Source organism: Pinus tabuliformis, chromosome 1_2, assembly GCF_031772625.1.
Source record: "Pinus tabuliformis cultivar Carrire ecotype Pingquan chromosome 1_2, CPIR1, whole genome shotgun sequence".
Taxonomy (NCBI): domain Eukaryota; kingdom Viridiplantae; phylum Streptophyta; class Pinopsida; order Pinales; family Pinaceae; genus Pinus; species Pinus tabuliformis.
Genome location: NC_142298.1, coordinates 191354058 through 191378480, shown reverse-complemented (window position 1 = coordinate 191378480; position 24423 = coordinate 191354058). Strand labels below are relative to the sequence as shown.

At 37.8% G+C, this 24423-nt stretch overlaps 2 protein-coding genes across 3 annotated transcripts in view; one reads left to right on the top strand and one right to left on the bottom strand.

Annotated features, from left to right (window-relative positions):
• Positions 1–5880, bottom strand: part of LOC149205141 (protein LIKE COV 1-like) — a 45708-nt gene extending 39828 nt beyond the window's left edge. The window contains exons 1-3 of one of the 2 annotated variants that reach the window (XM_089394906.1): positions 5329–5880; positions 1950–2002; positions 1661–1770 (exon numbers count right to left, since the gene is read on the bottom strand). In XM_089394906.1, coding sequence (XP_089251032.1) covers positions 1661–1770; positions 1950–2002; positions 5329–5487 — 322 coding nt within the window. In that variant the 5' untranslated portion in view covers positions 5488–5880. The remainder of the gene's footprint in view (positions 1–1660; positions 1771–1949; positions 2003–5328) is intronic. The other variant, XM_089394905.1, reaches the window with a different exon arrangement.
• Positions 5881–7117: 1237 nt separating this feature from the next.
• On the top strand, positions 7118–7864 carry LOC149205140 (uncharacterized). The gene has a single exon (XM_089397324.1). The coding sequence runs from the start codon at positions 7118–7120 to the stop codon at positions 7862–7864; it is 747 nt and encodes a 248-aa protein (XP_089253450.1).
• Positions 7865–24423: the final 16559 nt, after the last annotated feature.

The following is a 24423-nucleotide window of genomic DNA, read 5'->3' as shown; positions in this document are numbered from 1 at the left end:
GGTCAACTTCCTCCTTCCCCTACTTCTTATCTCAAGGGGTGCTCCAAAGTACAAGCAGTGGATCAACTCCTACAACACCGCGCAACCAGGCTCGCCCATCCTAGAGAGAATCTTCATCAAGCTCAGAACCGCATGAAGCAACAGGTCGACCAGCATCGCTCAGAGCGCCAATTTCAAGAAGGGGATCAGGTCTTTTTGAGGTTGCAACCATATAAGAAAACATCACTCAAAGACAAGGGTTGTCAAAAGCTCTCTCCAAAATTCTACGAACCATACCAAGTACTTCAGCGCATTGGAGAAGTGGCTTACAAGTTGGCTTTGCCACCTACGGCAAAAATCCATCTAGTTTTCCATGTATCGTGCCTCAAGAAAGTGATTGGGAACAATTGCCGAGTTCAAACCAGTCTACCTGAATTGAACGAAGAAGGGTCAATCTGGCTTCAACCCAAACAGGTTCTAGACACACGAGACAAGCACCTGCGCGGCCACATGATTAAGGAAGTCCTCGTCAAATGGAAAGACACCTCTCCGGAAGATGCAACTTGGGATATACGTGTGTGCACAGTAATTACTAATATTTTATCTAAAATTTCCAATAGAAAAGGTGGGTGCAGATCAGTATTCCCAAAGCTTATTTCATTAGTATATACTATAAAGCTGAATAGATAATTTTAACTTTCTGGCACCTGTCACATACAACAGAATGACCATTTAAGGTTCACTCTTTTTCATTTGATTGCGAGTCACACACACAGAATTTGGTTGATATACAGCAACAAGTTACAACAGAAGAGAGAGAAAATCAGAATAAACACAAACATCGAGACTAGGGATGGGAGAGAAAAATGTGCAAGAATGAACAACTTCACAAATTTAATCCGTCATTAACCTCATTAATCCAAAATGCTGAGAATTAGTCAGATGGGCAGACGAATCACCATCAATCTCATCCTTCTCTGGTGACTATGAGTATAAGTATATTCTCCAAAATAAAATTGGAATTTGGAACATTAACGTTTAAACAATTAGTTAGTGCAGGGAAGTGTTGATATAGTCTATGTGTTTTGGGCCTTGGGATAATTAAAGAACATTGATATCTTCCTACAAATACGCTGCAGCTGGCTGGCATCGTATACATTGAGGCATTGATATATTCCTAGATATCAGTTTGCTTGGATACAAGGTTACAAATTTGAATGTCATTGTTGCAGTAACACGTTTCTAGCCATTGATATGTCTAGATTCCTAGCCAGCTTGTTACTTATTGCCAATGGAGGTTGAGGAGGCTTTCCCTTTCCCATACATGAAAATATTATCATTTAAGATACAAACTTGGGTTGCTGCTATTTCTGTGGATGAAGATAAAACCTGTGCAAGGATGTCTGGGAAATGCCAATGCATGTTATAGTTCATGGAGCTAAATTATGAATGGATGATCCTGTTATTTGCTGCGTTGATTTTTTACTGCTCTGCTAATTTTATAGTAGAAGCATGGGAGGCAGCAAACTATGTAAAGGAGTGCCCTAGCCTCACATAAAAGCAGCAAAAACATTCTATAATGGATTGTTAAGCAAGCTAATGCTTAAAATTAAATTCAAAGAAGAAAAGGATAAAACCTCAACTAGATAGTATAGAATGACCAGAAATTCAAGAACCTTACCAAAGATATTGAAGCCCAATCTCACATATATTGGTCTGAAGAAGCCATCAACAAACTGAATAAACCACCATGTGATGTAGAAAGTTATTGCAACCGGAAACAGAACCACACTGCAAAAGGTTACAATCAACATATCAAGCTCATATAAACAACTAGATTACAGTTCAATCATAAATGACCACAAAACAAGACCACCCCATTTTAAGTAACAAAATTTCCATAAAGAAGCAACAAATGATATAAATAATTTATCTCTGTAATGCACCAGATAAGATAACAGTGTTCTTACCATCCACTCATGAACTTTTTTGAAACCCAGCTCTGAAGGACAGCATAAAAAGCCTGGTCAATTTTACACCACCCATTAATCGTGTGTTAATGAACTTTTCAAAACTTTACTAAATTTTCAATAAAAACAATATAGATGTAAGCATCATCAAAATGAAACCGCTAGAAAGCTAGATGGAAAAGCAAATAGTAGGAAAAGGAAATTTGCAAAGGTTTTAAAAAAACATTGTCAGAAGCCCTTGAAGACCAATCAACTAGAGAGAATTGACATAAATGTCCTATATATTTTCTTCATCTACCAATTCAGAGAATACAAGCCCACTTCATAATCAATACAATATAGCTTAAGAACAAAACAACTAACAGGGAATTAGTAACTACAATGATATGCAACAAACATTTCCATGCAAATGACAGATCAAAAATCTTGAACTGATATGTGTGATTATATACCAATAATGAAAACCTTAAAGCGTCAATTAAATGTTAAATGCCTCATTCATGATGCCAGATATGAAAACGCACTTAAGTTAAAAACTTCAGTAATTGTTTTTGTATGCATATTGGAGCCTCCTTAGTGGTAATTGGGACTAGCTGACCTACAGGCCAATTTCTACTTTGATCTCTCAGGAAACACTTGTTTACAATGTTTTCTTAAGTTCAGTAATAAACCGATGTGTTCTAGACAGAGATTTAAAACAGGAAATCACGATTGCAAGCTGCCACTTTTTTTTATGTGGGTGTTTAATATCAAATTTTGCAGCAAACGAGAAAAGATAATCATTTAAATGATCATGTAGATTAATATTACGAACCTTAATTATAATGCCCAAATGTATATAAAAGAGGCATTGACACTTCTGTGAATCTATACGATGTGCAGCATGAAAGAAGATTCATCTCAAATGAGCTCAAAACCAAGTTCAGTATTGACAAAGCCAAAAAAAAAAATGTTATGCAGAATTTATAAACTTTCACTCCAGATTCTCTGCAACACATGCTAGGCATCAAGCTCCTTCATAACTACAAGAGAAAAATAGCAGCAGACTGTTTTTCCTTATACTCTACAGCCTCTGCTAAACATTAAGAAGAATCAAATTAAAGCAATGAGTGGATTAGATTTTTGAAGCTCGCAGTGCTTCAGGATAGCAAGTTTTTTTTCAATCATGGAGACAAAACAAAAGCAATGTTGATAACATAACATTATTCCCAAACACCGCTATATTAACTATCACATAATTGGTCTGCCAGGCTGTGGTCCAGTAGTTAAGAGTCGAGACAGGATGCCGCCACCATAATGACCCAAGCTCAAAACCCGCCAAATATAAAGCCCTGATGACATGTATGAGTTGCCCGAGTTTAATGGTCCACATAATTTAGTGGGCTTTACTGTGATAATGTGGAGTTAGGTTCACAGCCCACCACAGATCAAGAAAAGTACTCGCACTTATAAAAAAGAACGTCACAGAATTGAAGCCAATTTTGCTATCTACAAGCCCAATTTCTAGAGGATAAAATCATTCAGGGCTTAAGCATATTCTCTCTGCATAGTTAGTACAGATTCTCCTAAACAGTCCAGATATAGCAGCAATGATAAGGCCAGAAGCACAAACCAACTAAAAAGTAATTACAGGGTGTTTTCAAGAGGGCAGGCTGGGAAAAGAACAATTTGGATAGAAAGAACAAAAAATAGCAACACAAAAGACTTTCAAACAAAAAACAGCAACACAAAAGATTTTTGGACAAGATAACAAGCTCTGGGCACAAAAGAAAGCTATAATGCAAAGAAGAAAAAGAAAGTAGACTTCAAAGAAATCGTCAACAATAAAATGTATGCAGAAGACTGTGATTTACGGTACTTTCACCACACAATATAGTTGAATTTGAAAGAGATATGTTAATAAATGTACAGATGTAGATAAGTAATATTCTCCAGTAACATCAAGAATAGTAATATAATATATTTCATCTGATTTACCCAGAAGAGACTTATTAAAACAGTCTAAATTTATTCAACAAATCTGACTGCCTTTCATAAATTAACCAAATCAACTGACTAAATTTATTGCCATCAGCGAGCAAGACAAGTTGGTATAGAAATTAGATGGTAATAATAAGCGGCTAGTTGTAATTTGTATCTATTCATTTAATCCGTATGACTACCGAGAATAATAATCTCTAAGATGGATTCAGAAGATAGTTCAGCTAGTAAAATCGCCAAGATTTTTCAACGGCTAACGCTTGATTTAGTTATAGTATATACAAAAAAAATCAACCAACAAACAAATTCATAGAACAGCCTAGTCTGGATTATGCAAATGAAAATACAAAAATATTCTATCTGAATTCTAGATACGTCATTGTCCGTATCTGTACTTGTTATTTCCTTTATATTTCATAAAATTGTGAAATTTTGATATGAATTTCCTGTTGCATGGAGTCAACACATGTACAGTCCAAGTAACAGACTCGAATACCAGTCATCAAGTTAAGAGGAGTTCAAAGTTTTTAGGAAGACACAGTAAATACAATGCCAAACCTCTAGGCTGTGCAGGTAAAGAAGCAACGGGATATGACTTCAAGAGATCCATGATTTTACAACCTCGAGAAACAAGCAGCAAGTTGTCAATTCTGCTGTTAGAAGAGCAAACCCTGTACGACAGTTCAAGTGACCCAATAACTTAATGAACCGATAAGGGTAAAGCCTGCCTTCTTTCTAGGGTCTACAGATGTGTGATTGAGCTTGTTAGAAGGGCAAACCGTGGGCAACAACTCAGGTAATCCTAACTTCATAATGCGCTGATGCTTCTGTGGGTGAACCCTACCTTTTTTTCTCTTTTGCGGGTCTACAAAGATGAACTATTGGGTTTTTTCTCCATTAATTTATCTCCACTCCTCATTAATGCATTCCCCTCCTTTCTAAGGAGAAGTGACCATTGGGTTTTTCACCATTCAGTCTCCTCCCCGTCCTTTCAAAGGGGGCAGTCTATTGGGCTTTTCCCCATTAATTCATCTCCCCTCCTTTTAAAGGAGCAGTGACCATTAGGTTTTTCAACATCAGCCTCCTCCCCTTCCTTTCAAAGGGGTCAATGGACTGAACTATTATGGTTTTCACAATTCAGTCCCCTCCCCGCTCCTTTTGAAGGGCATAGTGCCCCAAGTCATGAAATCGTATGTGGGTTAGCTATGATGTTTGAAAACCTTAGGGGAGTATGTGTGGACCTTCCAAGCCACGGCGTTAAAAAATGAATGCCTAATAACCATGGAGCTACGGTCGAGCCCTATTCTGATATTTACCTGTTCAAAATCGAAAAATGGGATGCACAAAACAAAAGAATAAGAATCCCTCTTTGAAGGTAAAGGCTGAATAAGTGAGTAACCTTGCGACTTGACTGGTAAGCATTGGGAGAACTGGGAGAATTCTTGGCGGGATCTTCAACGTCGTCTCCAACGGGAATCAGCATTTCCCTGTCTCCGCTCCCGCGTGCACACATCGCAGCAGCAACAGCTGAAGGAGCTGCCAACTTCTCCTCACCCATAAAATAACTAACACCCACACAATCTTGTTCTTCTTCTTCTTCGATTTCGGCCCCAAATTCAACCGACCTATTCTGTTTCACTTCCTTTCTTGGAAACAAAAATAAAAAATCTGGAGACTTTACTCAGAATGCCAAATTTCGGTTTCAATTCGAATTCGAGATTCCAAATGGATGAAGGGGGTCTGTAAATCCAGATTGGTCAGCAAATCCACATGCCCGCGCATCGATTGATCAAATTGCATCAGCCCTTCGTCCCCATTGGCGGCTCTTACTCCTTCCACCACTTGCCTTGCTCGGTACACATTTCCTCTCCTTTCCAATGTGGGTTTGGATTTGACTCTGGTCAAGCCAGATAAAATCTTTTATTCAAACCGCCTATTGCTAAGCTATTTGTCTTCTGGTGTTCGAAACAATGGGATTTAGACCATTTTCTGTTGTTGTTATTATTTAATAATTATGCATGAGAAATGTACAGGGTGATAAACATTTTATGAAGTGTTAAAGGAAAGATTTGAAAATTTTAAATTATTGTTGTAGTTATGATCCACGATTATGAAGTGTTTTTAGTGTTGTTATTTTATAATTATGAATGAGAAATGAAAGGGGGTGATAATATTTTATGGAGTTTTAAAGAAAAGAATTGGGAATTTTAAATTATGGTTGCAGTTATGATCCCAGGATTATGAAGTGGATAAGAGGTTTTAGATTGAGAGGTTGGTCTTAAATGTGGTTTTGAATGTTTTTACATGTTATTTTGGAGTGAAGACCGAGGATAGTGATGTATGGTAAATGGGTTAGTTGTGGAGTGGAGACCGAGGGATAGTGATGTATGGTAAATGGGTTAGTTGGTAAGTTTTATAAGGTTGATAACATTTACTTTATTTAATTTTTGGAGTGTTGACTAGTAATATTTTGTAAGTTGGTAAGTTTTTAAGGTTGATAACATTTATTTTATTTAATTTTTGGAGTGTTGACTAGTAATATTTTGTATGGGTTAGTTGGTAAGTTTTATAAGGTTGATAACATTTATTTTATTTAATTTTTGGAGTGTTGACTAGTAATATTTTGTATGTCATTTTTTTAGTGGCTTTAAATTCACATGGTGGTCTTGAATGTTTTTACATGTTATTTTGGAGAGGAGACCCAGGGATAGATAAATAGGTTGGTGTGTTTTATAAGGTTGATTTAATTTATTGGTTTATTTTAGTAGGTTGATGGGTGATATATTATATATCATTTTTTTTAAATGAATTTATGTTTTTTTATGGGATAAGATATTATAGAATTTAGAAGTATAATTTAATTTGGAGAAGATATTGTAATAGTGAATTAAATAAATTATTAAATTAAATAATAATAATAAAATATAATGTCATTACTGTTGCGATCGGCCGCTGAGGATAGCGCGACCAAGCTCCTGCTACGAGCCTCGGCTCCGTGACCTGCCCCCTGCGGGCCCTTAACCCAGCGATCCGCCTTCTGTCGGCTTTTCGACCTAAGATCTGATCGGATCCTGCTAAATAGATCCTCCATCGATTTCAGATCTGATCGGATCTTGAAAGTTAGTCGCCCTTCTGGCTAGGAGGCGATCCCTGCTGCGCTGCCCCTATGGCGGCCGGCATCAAGCCTGATGGAGACCCAGGGCCACGATCCACCCTCCGGACTTGCCGATGAGGCATTTAACCAGCTCCTGGCAGGCTTGCCTCCGAAAAAAAGAAATGAAGCCTCCAGATTCGTCAAGAAAATAGATGAGATTCCAGAGATCTCTCTGCCTCCGGAAACTCCCATGCAGGTAGCTCTGTCGCTGGCGGATCGGGGACTCATTGGCCAATTCACAGGACTTTGGCCATCCCCGAAAACTACAGAGCAATGGGTTAACAGGAACTGGGCGCCTCTGATCAGCCAAAGTGTTACCTCTTACTTTCTAGGGCGAGGGTTTTTCCTATTCGAATTTACCTCCAGAGAAGACAAAGACCTGATCTTTAGAAATGGACCGTATTTCATGGGTCCTCAGGGTCTCTACCTGAATAAATGGACGCCGGATTTCGACCCAGCAGTAGATGTTCCTAATGCTGTTCCGGTATGGGTTCGTCTCCCAAATATGTTGGTTCACTGTTGGAACTGGGACTCCTTGAAACACATCGGCAACTCCCTCGGGAAATTCATCGATCGGGCAAGCAACAAGGATCAATACGATTGTGCCAGGATCTGCGTGGAGGTAGATCTAGAGGAGGGCTTACTAGAAGCAGTCAAAATCAAAGTAGGCAGCTGGTCCCATGTGCAGATCTTGGACTATGAACAGCTGCCTTTCAAATGCAGGAAATGCCATGTGTATGGGCACTTCGCTAGAAATTGCCCGACTAACCCAGAGCCATAGAAAGGAAACGAAGAGGGATGGAATCAAGTAAGACGAACTAGAGCCAATCACAAGGGCCAGAAGCAGGGTGGACTATCCGGCAAATTAAATGCCCAGAAACCCCCTACAAAAAAGACGCAAGAAAACAAATTTATCCTCCTAAGCCAACCGACAGAAGACATTCCAGAGGCAGAGACCCAAAAGCCAGAATCCTCAAGGAAAAGCACACCTCCAGCTTCCCCAAAAGAAGTTGAGAACCTCAAAGACACGGACCCAGAAGACGAAGAAGAAGATCAAGAAATAGAGGAGTCAGAAGAAGAAGGCGAAATAGGAGAATCCCAAACCTCGGTAAGAAGATCAGCAAGAGGGTGCAAAACAGACAAAGAGAAAAGAAAGCAGCAGACCTACAAAGACAAGCTACAGGGCAGCCAACCAACGCTGGAAAAGCTCCTTGCTTCAAAGCCTAAAATGATGAAAAATTAGCCCCAAGGCTCCAAGGGAACCCATCAGAAACATAAATAATGAAGGTCATCTCCTGGAATTGTAGAGGTTTGGGGAGCAAAGTCAAGGAAGAAGCAATAAGAAGTCTAGCAAGAACAGAAGCCCTAGACATACTTCTCATCCAGGAGACCAAACTGGAAGACAAACTCTTCCTGCAAAAAAGCAAAAATTTATGGCCCAGAAGCGAAGCAAGAGCAATCTCAGCCAGGGGTGCTTCAGGAGGGATCGGTACTCTATGGAACCCCAACAAATATGCACTCAGCTATGAAGCAAGCAACACTCATTGGTTGATGCTAAAAATGCAGAATCTAGACACAAAGGAAAATATTACTCTCTTCAATGTATATTCTCCAGTCAACATAAGGGAGAAAAAGGAATGCTGGGATACTATAAAACATCAGGCAGATCTGCTAATTCTGGAAAATGTAATCATTGCCGGAGACCTCAATCTCACTCTTCATTCATCTGAGAAAAGGGGAGGAAGCATAGTTCGAGACCCGGCAAGAGAATGGGCGAAGGATCTTCTGCAAGATTGGGACTTGCTTGACATCAAACCCTCATCAAGTAAGTACTCATGGTCTAACAAAAGAGTAGGTCCGGGGCATATAGCTGCCAGACTTGATATATTTTTCATCCAAAGTTCCTTTCTGCTACTTTGTCTAGAACCTAGAATGCATATTCTTCCTTGCAGCATCTCGGATCATAAGCCGGTTAAGCTAGAGCTGCTTGCCCACTCAGATCTGGGACCCATCCCCTTCCGATTCAGCCCTCTCTGGGTAAAGGAGCCCCTCTTCATGCAAACAATCAAAGACTATTGGAGCCAGCCAGTTAAAGGCTCACCTTTCTTCATTTGGGAGGAAAAACTCAGAAGGGTAAAAGGAGTCTTGAAACGTTGGGCAAAAACCCTTTCAAATCCAGCAACAGAAAGGAAAGTCATCAAATCCTCCCTTGCCTCTCATCAAACTTGCATGGAGAGCGCCATAATTATAGAGGAGATGATGGACCAGGAAATTAATCTTCAGCAGCGCTACCATAAAGCCTGCTTGGCTGAAGAAGAATATTGGAGACTAAAATCGCGGAACCTCTGGCTAAAAGCAGGAGATAGGAACACGAGCTTCTTTCATAAGCAAGCCCAAGCTAGGAAATGCTTCAACACTATTTCTGAGATCAAGGAGGATAATGATACGCACAAGGAATTTGCAGACATCAAGAAGGCAGCCTATTTACATTTCCAAAAGCTATTCACTGAAGATCAGGAGTCGCTCCAGCACCAAGAGCTGCTAGACATTATCCCTCAAGCAATCTCTCCTCGTATGAACAGGGTTCTAGAGGCCAAAATCACAAAAGAGGAAGTTAAAAAAGCCCTCTTTGACATGGAGCCGGACAAGGCCCCGGGGCCAGATGGCTTCTCAGCCAGATTCCTCCAAGTCTGCTGGCCAATTGTGGAAAAGGACCTTCTTAAAATGGTTCAAAAGTCTCAAAATTCTCAGAAAATAGGAGGCAGCACAAACTCTGCTTTCTTAGCTCTCATACCAAAGGAAAAAGGAGCCAACAATTTCAGCAGATTTCGTCCGATCTCGCTTTGCAACACTGGGTACAAATTAATCACCAAGGTCATTGCAAACAGGCTGAAGCCCATCCTGCCAAAAATAATCCCGGAAAACCAAGGAGGCTTCATTCAGGGAAGGCAAATCGTGGACAACTACACTCTCGTTCAAGAGGCAATACATTCAAGTCTCCACCGAAAGGAACAAGGTATGGTGATCAAACTCGACTTAGCAAATGCTTTTGATCGAGTCAATCATAGATTCCTTTTAAAAGTCATGTATAAATTTGGATTTGGGGCAAACTTTATAAAGTGGGTGCAGGCTGCCATTTCAGAGCCATGGATTGCCCCCCTAGTAAACGGAAGAGCCACAGAATTTTTCAAAGCCTCGAGGGGCCTCAGGCAGGGATGCCCTCTCTCCCCCCTGCTCTTTGTCATTCAAGCCTCTGTCTTCAGTTTCCTGTTAGATAAAAAAATGCATGATCAAGAAATCAATGGTCTGTGTATAGCTAGAGGGGTCAAAAGCTTAAACCATGCCTTATTTGCAGATGATACCCTGCTGTTAGGCAGCGCCACCCTTTCCTCCGCCTCCAAGTTTAAAGCTGCCCTGGATGTCTCCATCAAGGCCTCTGGCAGTGCCCTTAACAAGAATAAATGTCATATTTACAGCTGGAATACCCCGCCAAGGGTTCTTTCCGCTATATCTAGGTGTCTGGACTTTGCTGCCTCATCCTCCTGGACCTCTTTTAAATATCTGGGCCTCCCTGTCTGCCATAGAAGGCTCTCTGTCAAAGACTGGCATCCTCAGCTTGAAAATTTCAAAACTAAAATTCAATCCTGGGGCTTCCGCTGGCTCAACGCTGCTGGCAAGTCTGTACTTGTGAAATCTGTGCTCTCCAGTCTCCCTATTTTCCATTTTGCAGGTCTCCTTGCCCCTCTAACCATTCTTAACAAGATGGAGGAGCTCATGCGCAGATTTTTTTGGAAGGGTGGAAAACAAAATGACAGGAAAATCCCTCTCATCAGCTGGGAAACGATTGCCAAGCCGCTGTGGGAAGGTGGACTGAACTTCAAAAGCATTGGTCACCAGAACGTGGCCATGGCAGCAAAGACCATTTGGAGGATCATTGCGCCCAAACCAGGTTGGGCTCAGCTCGCCTTATGGAAGAAGTATTTCAGGGGATCTCGTCTAAGATGCCTAGAAAATGAAACTCAGGCTCAGAACTCACCTCTCATCACACAGAACTCATCATTTCACAAAATTCTCGCTAAAGCAGGCCCCCTAATCAGAGAGCACTCTTTTTGGGTCCCCGGGAATGGCAGGAGGATAAATATATGGACTGATCGTATTATGAATAAGGAGCCTTTGGAAAACAGACTTGTCACTAGGGAACTGCACAGGTGGATGGAAAACAACGGGCTGCACACTCTCTGGGATATCTCACGATGGCAAGACGAGAATTGGGCGGGCTGGAAGAGTGAAACGGTGTCGGAACATCTGAGAAAAGATTGGAGCACGCTGACAGCGCACCTTCACGGTTTGGCCCCCACGCAGTTGCGCAAACAGGATCAGAAGGGATGGGGAACGCAGGACAGAGGGTACACAGTCGCCATGGGTTACAGAAAATTAATAGAGAAACCACATGTGCCACCTGATCCAACACCGTGGCATGGAGTATGGCGCACCCATTCTTGGCCGAAGACTGATATATTTGCCTGGCAGCTCTGCCATGAACGAATTCTCACATATGACATTCTGCAAAGGAAAGGGATCTACGGCCCTTCTATTTGCCACCTGTGCAAAGAAAATTCTGAGACAGCAGCGCACATAATGCTGGAATGTAAATTTGCCAAACAAATCTGGAGCTCCTTCGTGTAGAACCTTAGCAGCACCTTCTTAATGCCAAATACCATTGTGGAGCTGTTCTCAAATTGGACAGCCAGATATCCAGGTCAGCCGCCAAGAAATCAGGTAGTTAAAACAGCCTGGGACATACTACCAAAGACAATCTGCTGGCAAATATGGCTTGAACGAAATAGAAGATTATTCAGGGGCACAAACCAGAACAGCAAAATTATAGAGAGCAAAGTTAAAAGCCAAATCAAGGAATGCCTTGCTGACATTAAAGATGATTCAAATCTCAGTCATCAAGATATCTCCTGGGGTTCACTCATTGGCTTACAATTCCATCCAGCGAACAGGGCTGCCCCATCTCACAAAAACTGGCATATAAGGAAATCTGAAGATGAATTTAAAGAATGGCTCACTGCACTCTCAAAATATACCCTCTTCTTTGACGGGGCAGCCAAGGGAAACCCAGGCAAAGCTGGTGCAGGAGGAGTCATAGTAAACCCAAAAGGGGAAATAATTCACTCCTTCGCATGGGGGCTTGGACATACAACCAGCGTGCAAGCTGAGGCTCTAGCTCTATACCAAGGCCTCAAGATCCTCCAAGACACAAGTATTGAGACAGCCAATGTAATCGGAGACTCCCAAGTTATAATAGATGCAATGATATCCAGCTCTGCAGTGAAGGATCTTAAACTTTCTAGACTAATAACTAGAATCAAGGGATTTGGAAAATGCTTCCAGAGTTTAGACTATTTTCATGTGCTAAGAGCCCTCAACAAAGAGGCGGACAAAGAGGCCAATAAAGCCACTCTCCTCTCAGCAGGAATCAAACAGAAAGACAAAGAAGAATCATGGGATCCCATCCCCTAATCTGCAAGCTCCAATGTTTTACTGCCTTCTTTTAAAGAAATTTGTCTGTATCTCCAAGTGGGGGAAAATAATAAAAAACATAGACTCTAGATCAAGGAAGAACTTTGTAAGAATAAGATGCATGCTTACTCACAAAAGTGACCTGCATCAAAATACAGAAGACCTCTATGTAATCAGTTTACTGGCTTTCAGCCCAAGAGGAATATAAATATCCCATACCCGTTTTCGTCAAAAAATAATAATAATAATAATAATAAAATATAATGTCAATTTAATTAAACTAAACTATAAATAATAAATAAATTCAATTCAATTTGTTATATTCTCTCAATCGAGATGGTATTCAAGAAGCATTTAAAGAAGAAATAAATGATTTAAATGGATGTGAGGTAGAATTGGCACATATTCAGAGCTACCACATTAAGTAATCACTAGTGGCAGCCTGACAACACTTGCCACCAGTTGTACTGAGCATGCAAGGTCATTAACCTCGCACACCCATTTGTAATGATAGTCCATTGCTCGATGTTGTTGTCTCATAAAATTCATCCAGAGACTTTTGTTAAAATGGCAATAAGAATTATTTTGGTTATGTTGAGCTATGCCAAGAAAGATTGTGGTAACCTCTTTCTCGTAAACTCTTTGATTCACTCAGTCTCACATTACCTCTTAGGTCTTGTTGTTTCCATTTTAATCAAAGGGATAGGCCACGGTTTTCCTAACCTAGTCATCACTTGCTCTAAGTCTTGAAGTCATCTTCACAAGTTTCCTCTCTATCCAATCTAGCCAAGATTGTTGTATGTCTCAATTGATTGGCCTCTCATGTTGCGTTAGAGAGCAAGTAGTAGAGGAAGAGTGCTCGAGGATGAGGGGATTTGTTGTTAGCGACATGGGCAAGCACTGGAATGCTCTCACTTCCTCAACTTTGGCATGCCTCGAGATAATATGGTCCACCATCTTACTAGTATTCCCTTCAAGTTTAAAAAGGAATGGTTCGATATATAGCTGCTAGCAGTTGAATACAAACATATTTTTACACAAATTTTAGAAGTCAAGATTTTAAACTTTCATTGTGAGCACTCTCCCCTTCAATCGAGTCCCTTTATTTGGTTAAATTCTTCACAGATGGTCTTCCTACCCCTCGTATAAACAAGGTCCCCCCTGTTCAAGATCCCCTACTCTCTCTACCAATACTTTAATTTGGGTTTTACATTATTTTGGTCACAACTTGATCGCTCCCTCCTATTGGACTTGGCATTACCCTACGTCGTGTTTTTTTTTTTTTTCTGCTAGTCCATTTATATGCCTCGATAATGCGTGAGGTCTTAGCAAGGCTCATCCTCTCGGGTTAAGGGGAGCACTCACAGTAGACTTCGAGCTCATAAGCTTAGCGAAGATATTGTTCCCCCAATCCCATCCAACAAGAAATTGTTCGGGTTGATGATGAAGAAAGAGTTGATCGCGATGAGCAAACAGATGAAGAGGTTTTGACCTCCATGGAAGATTGGGTGCCTAACCCAACCCAGACCCAAGGGCGCCAAAACCAATATCTTTGTACATTCGAGTTATATTAGAACATGAAGTCCCTGTTAAGCAAAGTTTTCTTGGAATGCAACAAGGCATGCAAGGAGATCTTGATGAAAACAAATGAATTATAGATGGAGCATAGAGATCTTAGCTTGGAACACAAGGATATATATACCTAGCTGGATAGGATTGAGGTGTTGTTATTGAAGAGCAAAAGCCCTGCATTGCGGAGGACCACTGCAGACCCCATTAATGTTTCTACATCTTCACAAAGGCATGCATGTTTTTGCTGCTGAAAAAATTTGGGCTTCCATCTACTATGTTTATGCATAAGAACTTTGTTATGTTATGGAGATATAGATTAGTTGGGTTCAGGAGGCATCTAGTCACTTTGGTTTTGATTAAACTTTGCAATAAATGTTGTGTTGTATGTATCATGTTTTGGGCAAAATCATTACTCTTCAGGCGTTGATCTGGTTTCCCGAGTGGCAAACCAGTGCTAAATGGTTATACTACTATACTGTTATGTAACTTATTAACAAATGAATGAAAATTTTACAAAAGAAATATTCAATTTGTTATAATGTAATTTTTTTTATTAATAAAATTACTATATATATATATATATAATCAATAAATTAAATTTAAATAATAATGATTTATATTCATAATCATAAGATATCATTAATAAACATATAAAACCTTAATAACTTAATTCATAAACATATAATTAGAAATTAAATTATGTCTGTATATAATACCTTAAACTTTAAAAAATAGATGAAGAGCTATGTGGAACCCTTTTGTCGAACTTTGTTTCATGCTGCAAAATCATGTGATCACACTGAATCCCTATCTGTGTTATCGATCTAGATGAAGAGTGGTGTTTGCACCTAAAGTCCATGGAGTTACCATCGATGCAGCCTTGCATACAAACTATATTTTTTTCCCCCAAAAATAAAATTACAAACTATATCTATATATATATATATATATATATTAAATAATGATGATTTATATTCATAATCATAAGATATCATTAATAAACATGTAAGACCTTAATAACTTAATTAATAAGCATATAATTAGAAATTAAAATATGTCTATATAGAATACCTTAAACTTTAAAAAAATAGATGAAGAGTTATGCGGAACCCTTTTGTCAAACTCTATTTCATGCTGCAAAATCATGTGATCATTATGAATCTTTGTGTTGTCGATTCAGTTGAAGGGTGGCGTTTACACCTGAAGTCCATGGAGTTACCATCGATGTAGCCTTGCTAGTGAGGCTCTCATAAGCCTACCCGTGTGTGGATGTTATATTGATTGTAGGGGAGTTTGGATTTGACACGTTGAAGTGTGGTGTCAAATGCAGTGTATGCACATATTTGATTTTTTTTGTTGCTTGAAGTTGTTTGCATGTTAGCGACCATCGCGAGGGTTTTTGGTTTCTTCAGTTGTGTGCTTCATGTAGGCATAATGAGTGCCCCAAATAAATTTGTGAAGAAAGCAAAATCAAACCCTTCTTTAGATATGGGGTTTCTCTCCTTAGCCAAAAAAAATTAAAAAAAAAATAATAATAATAATAAAAAATAAAATAAAATAGATAAATAAATAAAAAATAAAAATAAATAAATAAATAAATAAAAATAAAAATAAATAAATAAATAAAATAAAATAAAATTAATTAATTAAAATGAATAAAAATAATATAATAATAATAATATATATATATATATATATATATATATATATATAAATAAATAAATAAAAATGTGGTACTCTTGAAGGAAAATGGGTTACTAGGAAAATTCATTGGTTTGTGGCCAAGTTATGAAGTTGTTAAAGACTGGACTTTTAACAATTGGGCAAATCATGAACCCAAGAACATTTTCTATTGTGGTAATGGATATTATTTATTTCTCTTTACAACCAAGAAGATAGAGACCAAATCTACAAATCAGGTCCATATTTCATGGGCACCAAAGGTTTGTTTCTCACTCATTGGTCTCTTGAATTTAATCCATTGATGGAAGTCTCATCTGCACGTATGTGGACCGTATTACTTTTTACCCCCCTTATTTGCTAGGGTGAGGGCATTTTTAAGGCCATAAGAGATAAATTGGCAAATATATTACCAATGATATCGAACACAAGAACAAATTTTCATGCCCCTGAATTTGTGTTGAAATGGATTTCTGGAAAGGCCTCCACAACGTGATTCAACTCAGTTTGGATGGGTGGTCTCATCTCTAGGCTCTGGTTTATGAATAGGTTCATTTTAAATGTATTATGTGCCACAAGTATAGACACTTTGCAAGAAGCTGTCCAAAAGCTTCAAATTCTTGAAGCTCCCCAACTCCATCTCCTCCTTTAAAGCAAGGAGAAAACACACACGGATTCACTCTTGTTAAAAGGAAATATAAGAAGCATGTAAGTGAAAAACAACAAACTTGTGAGGTTGAATCTAAGCGTCGGTCCCTTTCCAAAAATAGATTTGAAATATTGAATGCTTATGAAGAAGAAAGTGAGAACCTTGAGGCCCAAGCATATTAGCCAAGTAACCTTGTTCCAAAGTTCCCTCCTAATTCAAATGATGAAGAAGTTCCAGATGAGGCCCCTCCAACTATGATGGGAAAGTTATCCACAAAGGTCTGTGCATTAAAAGATGAAGAAGTTTTTAAGGTGATTGCAAAGAAGTCCTCCTATTCTTCCCCTTCATATTCAGATGCGCTTAAAAAGCAACGTTCTTCCCCACTGGTAACAAGAAGCAAGAAAGATCGTAGTAAAAAGAACTTTGGTCCTTACTTCCGTGGGCTAAGTATTGGGCCATCCTCTAACAATTCATATAAATGAATTGTTTCTACATTTTTCCATGTAAACAAATTGTTAGAATTTATTCTTGCTCTTTTCCAACACTAGGGATAAAAACCAGAAGACTTAGTACTCAAACGTTTCCCTCCTTATTCTTATTAGGAGGAAGTTGGTCTCTTAGTTTTTTTAAAGTGCTTCACAAGAAGAAGAATATATTGTAACTCACTTCTCGAGCAATTGCCACATCTGAACACAGATTTCAATACAAATTATATATATATATATATATATATATTCATTTTACCACATAAATTAAAATAATGATTTATATTTATTACCATTATATTCAAATCTTTATATTTTAATTTAATTAATAAACACATAAAAATTTAATACTTATACCATATAATTAATGCTAAGCATATCACATTAAATTATAAAATTATAAAACATGTTAAAGACAAATATCTCACACACACACACGTATAAAATTAAGATTTTAATAAATTAAGAATATGAAAATTGTATATGTAGAGACGTGAAATTTATATTAATATAAATAGTATTATTAAAAACAAATATAGATTCATCTTGGTTGTGGGTCTCAAGCCTTTCTCGCTGCAATTCCACAAGTTTTGCGGTCAAAAAGAGGTTTACATCTTGAGAGATGTGATCCCTCTAGAAACTTGGCAAATCCAAAGTTAAGATGGATCTATGACAATTATATAAATAGTTCAAGCTCAAATTTTGAGGTAAAGTCTTTGTATACGCGTAAGGATAATGTTTATATTTATTTTTTATTAAGATAGAGACGGGTTAACCAATTATTGTTGTTTGTGTTGTGCATTTGGCTAGTTTTGTGTTAGTAAGTACTCAATTTGAATCCCTTCACGTTAAATGCATTAATCTATGTTAATGTGTTTATGAGGGATATCATTCACAAATATGGAAAAGTTATCCCTTGAGATATACACATGTATGTGCATTCGTGTGTGAGAGAAAGAGAGACAAATGTGGATATATATATATATATATATATATATATATTAGAGCCAATTGCATATAACTTGGGTGGTTGGAAGAAATGTTGTTGTCCTCCCTACTTAGACTTAATTCTCATTTATAACATATTAAGTTCATAATGATTATATCATTATAATGACTTCTAACCTTTTTATTCAAAAATTCCTAGAAAACCAAAACATTTATATTCTTCATAAAAAAAATAAAAAAAATATTTTTTAAAGAAATACCATTATATATATAATTTTTTTTAATAATACTAAAAGCTAAAACTTAAAAATGATAGGAGAAGAACATTAAACATTAGATAAAACATGTTTCTTAGTCTTAACATTCAAGCATTGATTTTTTCATTATACTTTTTGAATATATTGCTTGTGTAACATTTAATATGGCAAAATGTTGTATTTTGATTCACATTAATTTACAAAATGTATTGTAATTATAAAATCAATTAATAAAAACTTCTTATTATATTTTTTATAGTATTCATTGTTGTTTTGTTAAATATGTGAAAATGAAGTCTTAATAATATTATCTTAGTTAAAATTAAATCTCACTAATTACATGTGATGTAGCCTTAGCCGCACATATCCACAATATGCATATAAATGCATGTCATATTCATGTCCCAGGAATTTCAATCTCATACTTAGGAAAAACTCTCTTAAATCAAGGTTTAATGCTCTTTCAATAAGCTCTATGCGAAAACATTTCATTTAATTATCCAAAGTCTAAACCTTTATAAACCTTCAAGTGGAACCTTATAAAATTCTTCCATAATCTTTGGTTAATTATTATTATTATCCGCGCATATCAATAATACCCTTTTAACTTCGATTTTAGTTTAAACCCAACATTAACCATAATATATTTATTCCACTTTATTTCTATTATAACTTTTGTATAATAGAAACTATACATAAACCATTTAACCCTTCATTAATTTACCATTTTGCTGATTCACACGACTTTGCACATTTACCGATGCCCAACCTGCAATTCAAATCTCCACCATTAATTCTCTTGTTTCAATCCAACGGTGATCGCGTCATATCACGCTCTAACTAGCATGATGGATAAAATTCCGGAAGCACGCGAGAAAAGTTGTTTTGCTTCCCCATCGGCATGCTACGTGGCACCTCCACATTTTATCGCGCACTCTCAAGAATTTCTGCTTACCACTTTATTTCCACGCGATATACCGCTTAACCCATTTCCCGCTGGAACTCAAAGAAGTTAAACTTATTTTGAATAACTCATCGGGTCCACCCAGCGTGTTAACCTGTGTGCACATTCGAGTGCGATTACCATCGGATTATCACCAGAGCGAACGGTCACGATGAACCGACGAGTAAACTTTGTTTAATAGATGCATCGGGTCCATTAGCCGTGGATAACTCGCATGCTAGTTCGAACCCGACCACCGTAGGATCTCCTCCGATTGACGATCACATATACATGAATGATATTTCATTACATAGTTTCAAATCTATATAATATTTGGCATCATATGTTCATGTAATGATTCATTAACAGGAATCTCCAGCTTATAACAATTCAGAAATTCAACACCACTCGCACCCCTGCACGCTATCCTCTTTCTCTGAGCTTCGATTTAATTATTCAATCATAACATAAATAATTCCGACTACTACTCTGTGTAAATTTGCTCAAGTTCACCTGCACATCTGTATTCTACAGAAATATTCCACAATTTATACACCGTTTGTAGTTCAATCACTTAGTGTACACTATCTAATTCAGAATCGAATCTCTGTGTGTGTGTATATATATATATATATATATAAACAAATATTTACAAAAGGTTTCTTTTCTTAGGCTTGATTTCTAATCAGTGGCCTCTTCACCTACTCTCTGGCCTGTAGGCTCACAATTCAAACCTTTACTATCTATCTAAATTCTGAATCCTTCCATGCCTTGATGCTTATAATTTTTATACAAAAGGTTCTGTGAACCAATTCTGGTTCAGATCCTTAATAATTTCAACTAAACCCTAAGAATCCTCTCAATCCCATAAATCATGAACTAATTCCTAATTTAAGATCTACAATTAATTTCCAAATCTATCAATTCCTATGAACTCTCAACTATCCTGATTCTCTCATGTTCCCCTTCATTCGAGAACATTTACAATATGCCTCTCAATACTTAATTAGATCCTATTCTCATAAAATCACTCAAAAACATTAGAATTACATTAATTTGATGCATAGGAAACCAACTTCCTTAAAAACCACAAGACCCCTAAATTCTACTAAATGTACAAATTTTTGGAACCATGATGCTCCTGCATCAAACTCCCAAGGTAGAAAACATTCATGATCTCCAGATCATGTGTCCTCATATGTCAATAAAAAAAAACCTCCAGGGTCCCAAACCTTAGTTTGTAACTGCCCAAATGCCTTGCACCTTTGCTGCTGCTGTATATCTGTTGTCTTCTAGTTCATCTTCCTCTCTTCAATCAGTTTCAAATTCTGATTGATCACTCCTCTTGCTGTCATTTTCCTCAATCTGGATTGTTTCATCATCAACTGCCATAATTCTTCAATCTCCATCTCCAGCACATCCTTGGGCTGGTACATACTCTGCCATTTACTGCTATCTCTTTCTCTCTGCTTCAGGTTGTTGTTGTTGTCCACTAACTTCGGCACCTTCACATTCTGCATCTCTTCAAGCTCTTTCTCTTTCATGGCTACCTCTTCTTGCATCAAGTCTTGACTTTCCAGCATTCTAATATCTCTGTTCCATGGATTAAATACTTCCATAGAATCTTCTTCTTTCTTCTTTACTTGGCTGCTCTCTTGTACCAAATATTCTCCAGCATCTGCAACAAAACCTGCAATCATAAAACAATTGTTAAAATAAAAAACATAAGGCTTCTGTGCCTCTTCTTCCTTTGGCAACAATTCAGCTTGCTGCTCTAATTTTTTCTCCTCTGTCAGCACATCAGTATGCTGATTCAACCTCTCTAAAGAATTCTCTAAAGGATTCTCGAGATTGTCAGCAAGTCTCTCTTCCACACCATCTGCTTCAATGATGTCTTGCTGCTCTTGTCCGCTGTAATGAACTTCTTCATTCTCATTCAGCGATGATTTTACAACCCGAACACTTACTCTTGGTTTTCTAGCCTTTTCTCCAAAAGACTTAACTCGTGCCATATATTTGCCATCTCACTTGGGATTTCTCCTAAAAGCTCTATACAATCCTCACTATCGTCTTCTTTGTCACAAGTATAATTTCTTGGTGACACTACTTCTTTATTCTCGATTAGAATAAAATTCTTATCCTCCATCTTTGTGATAGTTTTAGATGTCTATCCATCACTCTTCCGGCTGTTTAAGAAAATCAATTTCTCTTTGTCCTTACCAATAACAAATTCCTTATCATAAGATATAACTGTCTCATCTCTACTAAAGATATTTCCTTCACTAAGAAAGGAATTTACGAACTCCTTCTGTTGTAATAACTCAACTTGATCTCCATTTGAAAGACAGTCATCATCATACTTTTCTTGGCAACTTTCAGGTTCACTCAAGACAGTTCCATAGGATGGTTTGTCTTCTGCAATACCTGCATTCGCACACGATTTGTCAATTTTAAAACCACAAGACCTCATGATCTCACTTGATGATTCAATCATCAAGTCCTCCTGCTATTCCAAGTCCTCTACATGACTCAAATTTTTCGATGATCTTCTCTTCAATCTCCTCAAGTCCTTCACTTGGTTGTTGGATATCCTTCCCTACTTCTTCTTGCTTTTGGCCATCATCATGAGTCAAACTTTCTATGCTTTCAGTCTTGGCAATATGCTGAAAAGTAAAACTTGTTCCCAATTGTGTATGGGCATTTACATGAGACCTATCTATCTCATATTCTTTCAAAACAGAATTGAGATTCTGCCTGTCTTCTTCCTCCTTTACGACAATATTAGCAAATTGTCCTTTTTCACATGTTTCACCTGCAAACATACACAAATTATCAGATTTAAAATCATGTGACCTTTTGGTCTCACTTGAAGTTTCAGTCTTCAAGTCTTCCTCCAAATACTCATTTATTCTGAGTAATTCTTCCTTCAGTTGAGCATTCATCATTTGCTCTTTCCTCTTCTGTAGTTTATGCCACCTTATCTTTCTTCTCATAAGAAAACCACAACTCTAGTCTTTCTCATTCATCTGTAACAGTTCCATCAGTACTTCAAGATGGACTATTATCTCAGCCTTCTCCCTCTCATATTCTTCATCATTCATCTGTCTCCATATGCCATTTTCTTTGGCATCTTCTTTCTTCACTTTGTGGCTTTTCTCTGAACCTCTACAATGACTATCAGTAGTCATCTTCTTCTCCATCTCTATGAGTTCTTCACCCACTCACTATGAGTTGCACAAGTCTTTGCAGCAGCAAGTCCTCCTTGGTGCACGATACCTCACTAAGCTTCTCTCCTTTGAGCTCATTCTTTTGGCATCTCCGTGGTTCTCTTCTCTGGAACCATATGAGCAATCCATGCTCTAGGCTTCAACTCATCTGCACTTTTGAGAACACAGCTATCCTCTTGTATTTCAAACCCAAATGAAATACTAGGTTCTGGCCACTCTCTCTTAGAAACCCTTATTGACTTCCTTCATCACTGCTCTTCAGGCTATGATATTCTTGTTGAGATGCTTCACTAATTACTGTTACCTGCATACCAATGATATTTAAAACAAAGATCATTCTGAGCTTTCAAAAGTTTGTTGCTGCCAAATTTCTATGGCCACTTTAAAATGCTTTTGCTCAGCTTCCTTCTGAGAACACTCTTGTCCTCTCTATCCAACCTTCAGCCAAGTTCACTGCCACCTTTTTTTCCCAGTCTTTCATTCACTTTGTTCTTTAGAACACATACAACTTTCCTTGTTTGTCTGCTTTTATCAATCTTTACTCTGTCTTTAACCTGCAAAACTCAAACCAGAGTTAAATAAAATAATACCTATATGATTTCACAAGCAGTTTCCATCCACTCTTCACATTCGAGTGAATCTCCATTTTCCTCAAGAAAACAACATCGTTGTGCTTTCTTTATGCTTCTACAATCTCTTCTTAAGAGTATCACTTACTCTCATCTTATGTCATGCCTTCTACTTATCAGATTCAAATAACCTGATCTCCTCTTTGCAATATCTCCATCAATTTTATATAAAGCACATTTGCTTTTACCGATCTCCTCTTTCTTTCGCAATCACACTTGCATTTTGCACAATTCTGCTTTAATTAAAAAGAGCTTTAACCATGCTCTGATACCAAATGATGCAGCCTTAGCCACACATATCCACAGTATGCATATAAATGCATGTCATATTCATGTCCCAGGAATTTCAATCTCATACTTAGGAAAAACTCTCTTAAATCAAGGTTTAATGCTCTTTCAATAAGCTCTATGTGGAAACATTTCATTTAATTATCCAAAGTCTAAACCTTTATAAACCTTCGAGTGGAACCTTATAAAATTCTTCCATAATCTTTGGTTAATTATTATTATCCACGCATATCAATAATACCCTTTTAACTTGGATTTTAGTTTAAACCCAACATTAACCATAATATATTTATTCCGCTTTATTTCTATTATAACTCTTGTATAATAGAAATTATACATAAACCATTTAACCCTTCATTAATTTACCATTCTGTCGATTCACACGACTTTGCACATTTACCGATGCCCAACCTGCACTTCAAATCTCCACCGTTAATTCTCTTGTCTCAATCCAACGGTGATTGTGCCATATCGCGCTCTAACTAGCACGACAGATAAAATTCCGAAAGCAGGCAAGAAAAGTTGTTTTGCTTCCCCATCGACATGCTACGTGGCGCCTCCTCGTTTTATCGCGCGCTCTCAAGAATTTCCGCTTACCACTTTATTTCCATGCGATATACTGCTTAACCCATTTCTTGCTAGAACTCAAAGAAGTTAAATTTCTTTTGAATAACTCATCATGTCCACCCGCCATGTTAACACGTGTGCACATTCGAGTGCGATTACTGTCGGATTATCACGAAAGCGAATTGTCACGATGAAACGACGAGTAAACTTTGTTTAATAGATGCATCGGGTCCATTAGCCGTGGATAACTCGCATGCTAGTTCGAACTCGACCATTGTAGGATCTCCTCCGATGTTATGCTCTTAACCTGCAAAATGATACCCAAATACAGAATATGCGAAGAAAAGATACCCAGAACACAGAACAACAATGATTTTATTATTCAGAGAGTAATGTTCACTTGCCTCTTCGAGGGGGCAACCTCCAATAGAGCAAAGCTCGCTTACAAAAATAAGACACGATGCTCCTCGCAGGGAGTCTTTATCCTTTATATATGACTCATACATGCAATACGACGGATCAATACCGTGGGTTTTATTAATACCATCTATCTAATACTACGACCC

What these genes read in the sequence shown, in the direction of transcription:
- LOC149205140 (XM_089397324.1), top strand. Translation starts at nt 7,118, where the DNA reads ATGGAGACCCAGGGCCACGATCCACCCTCCGGACTTGCCGATGAGGCA.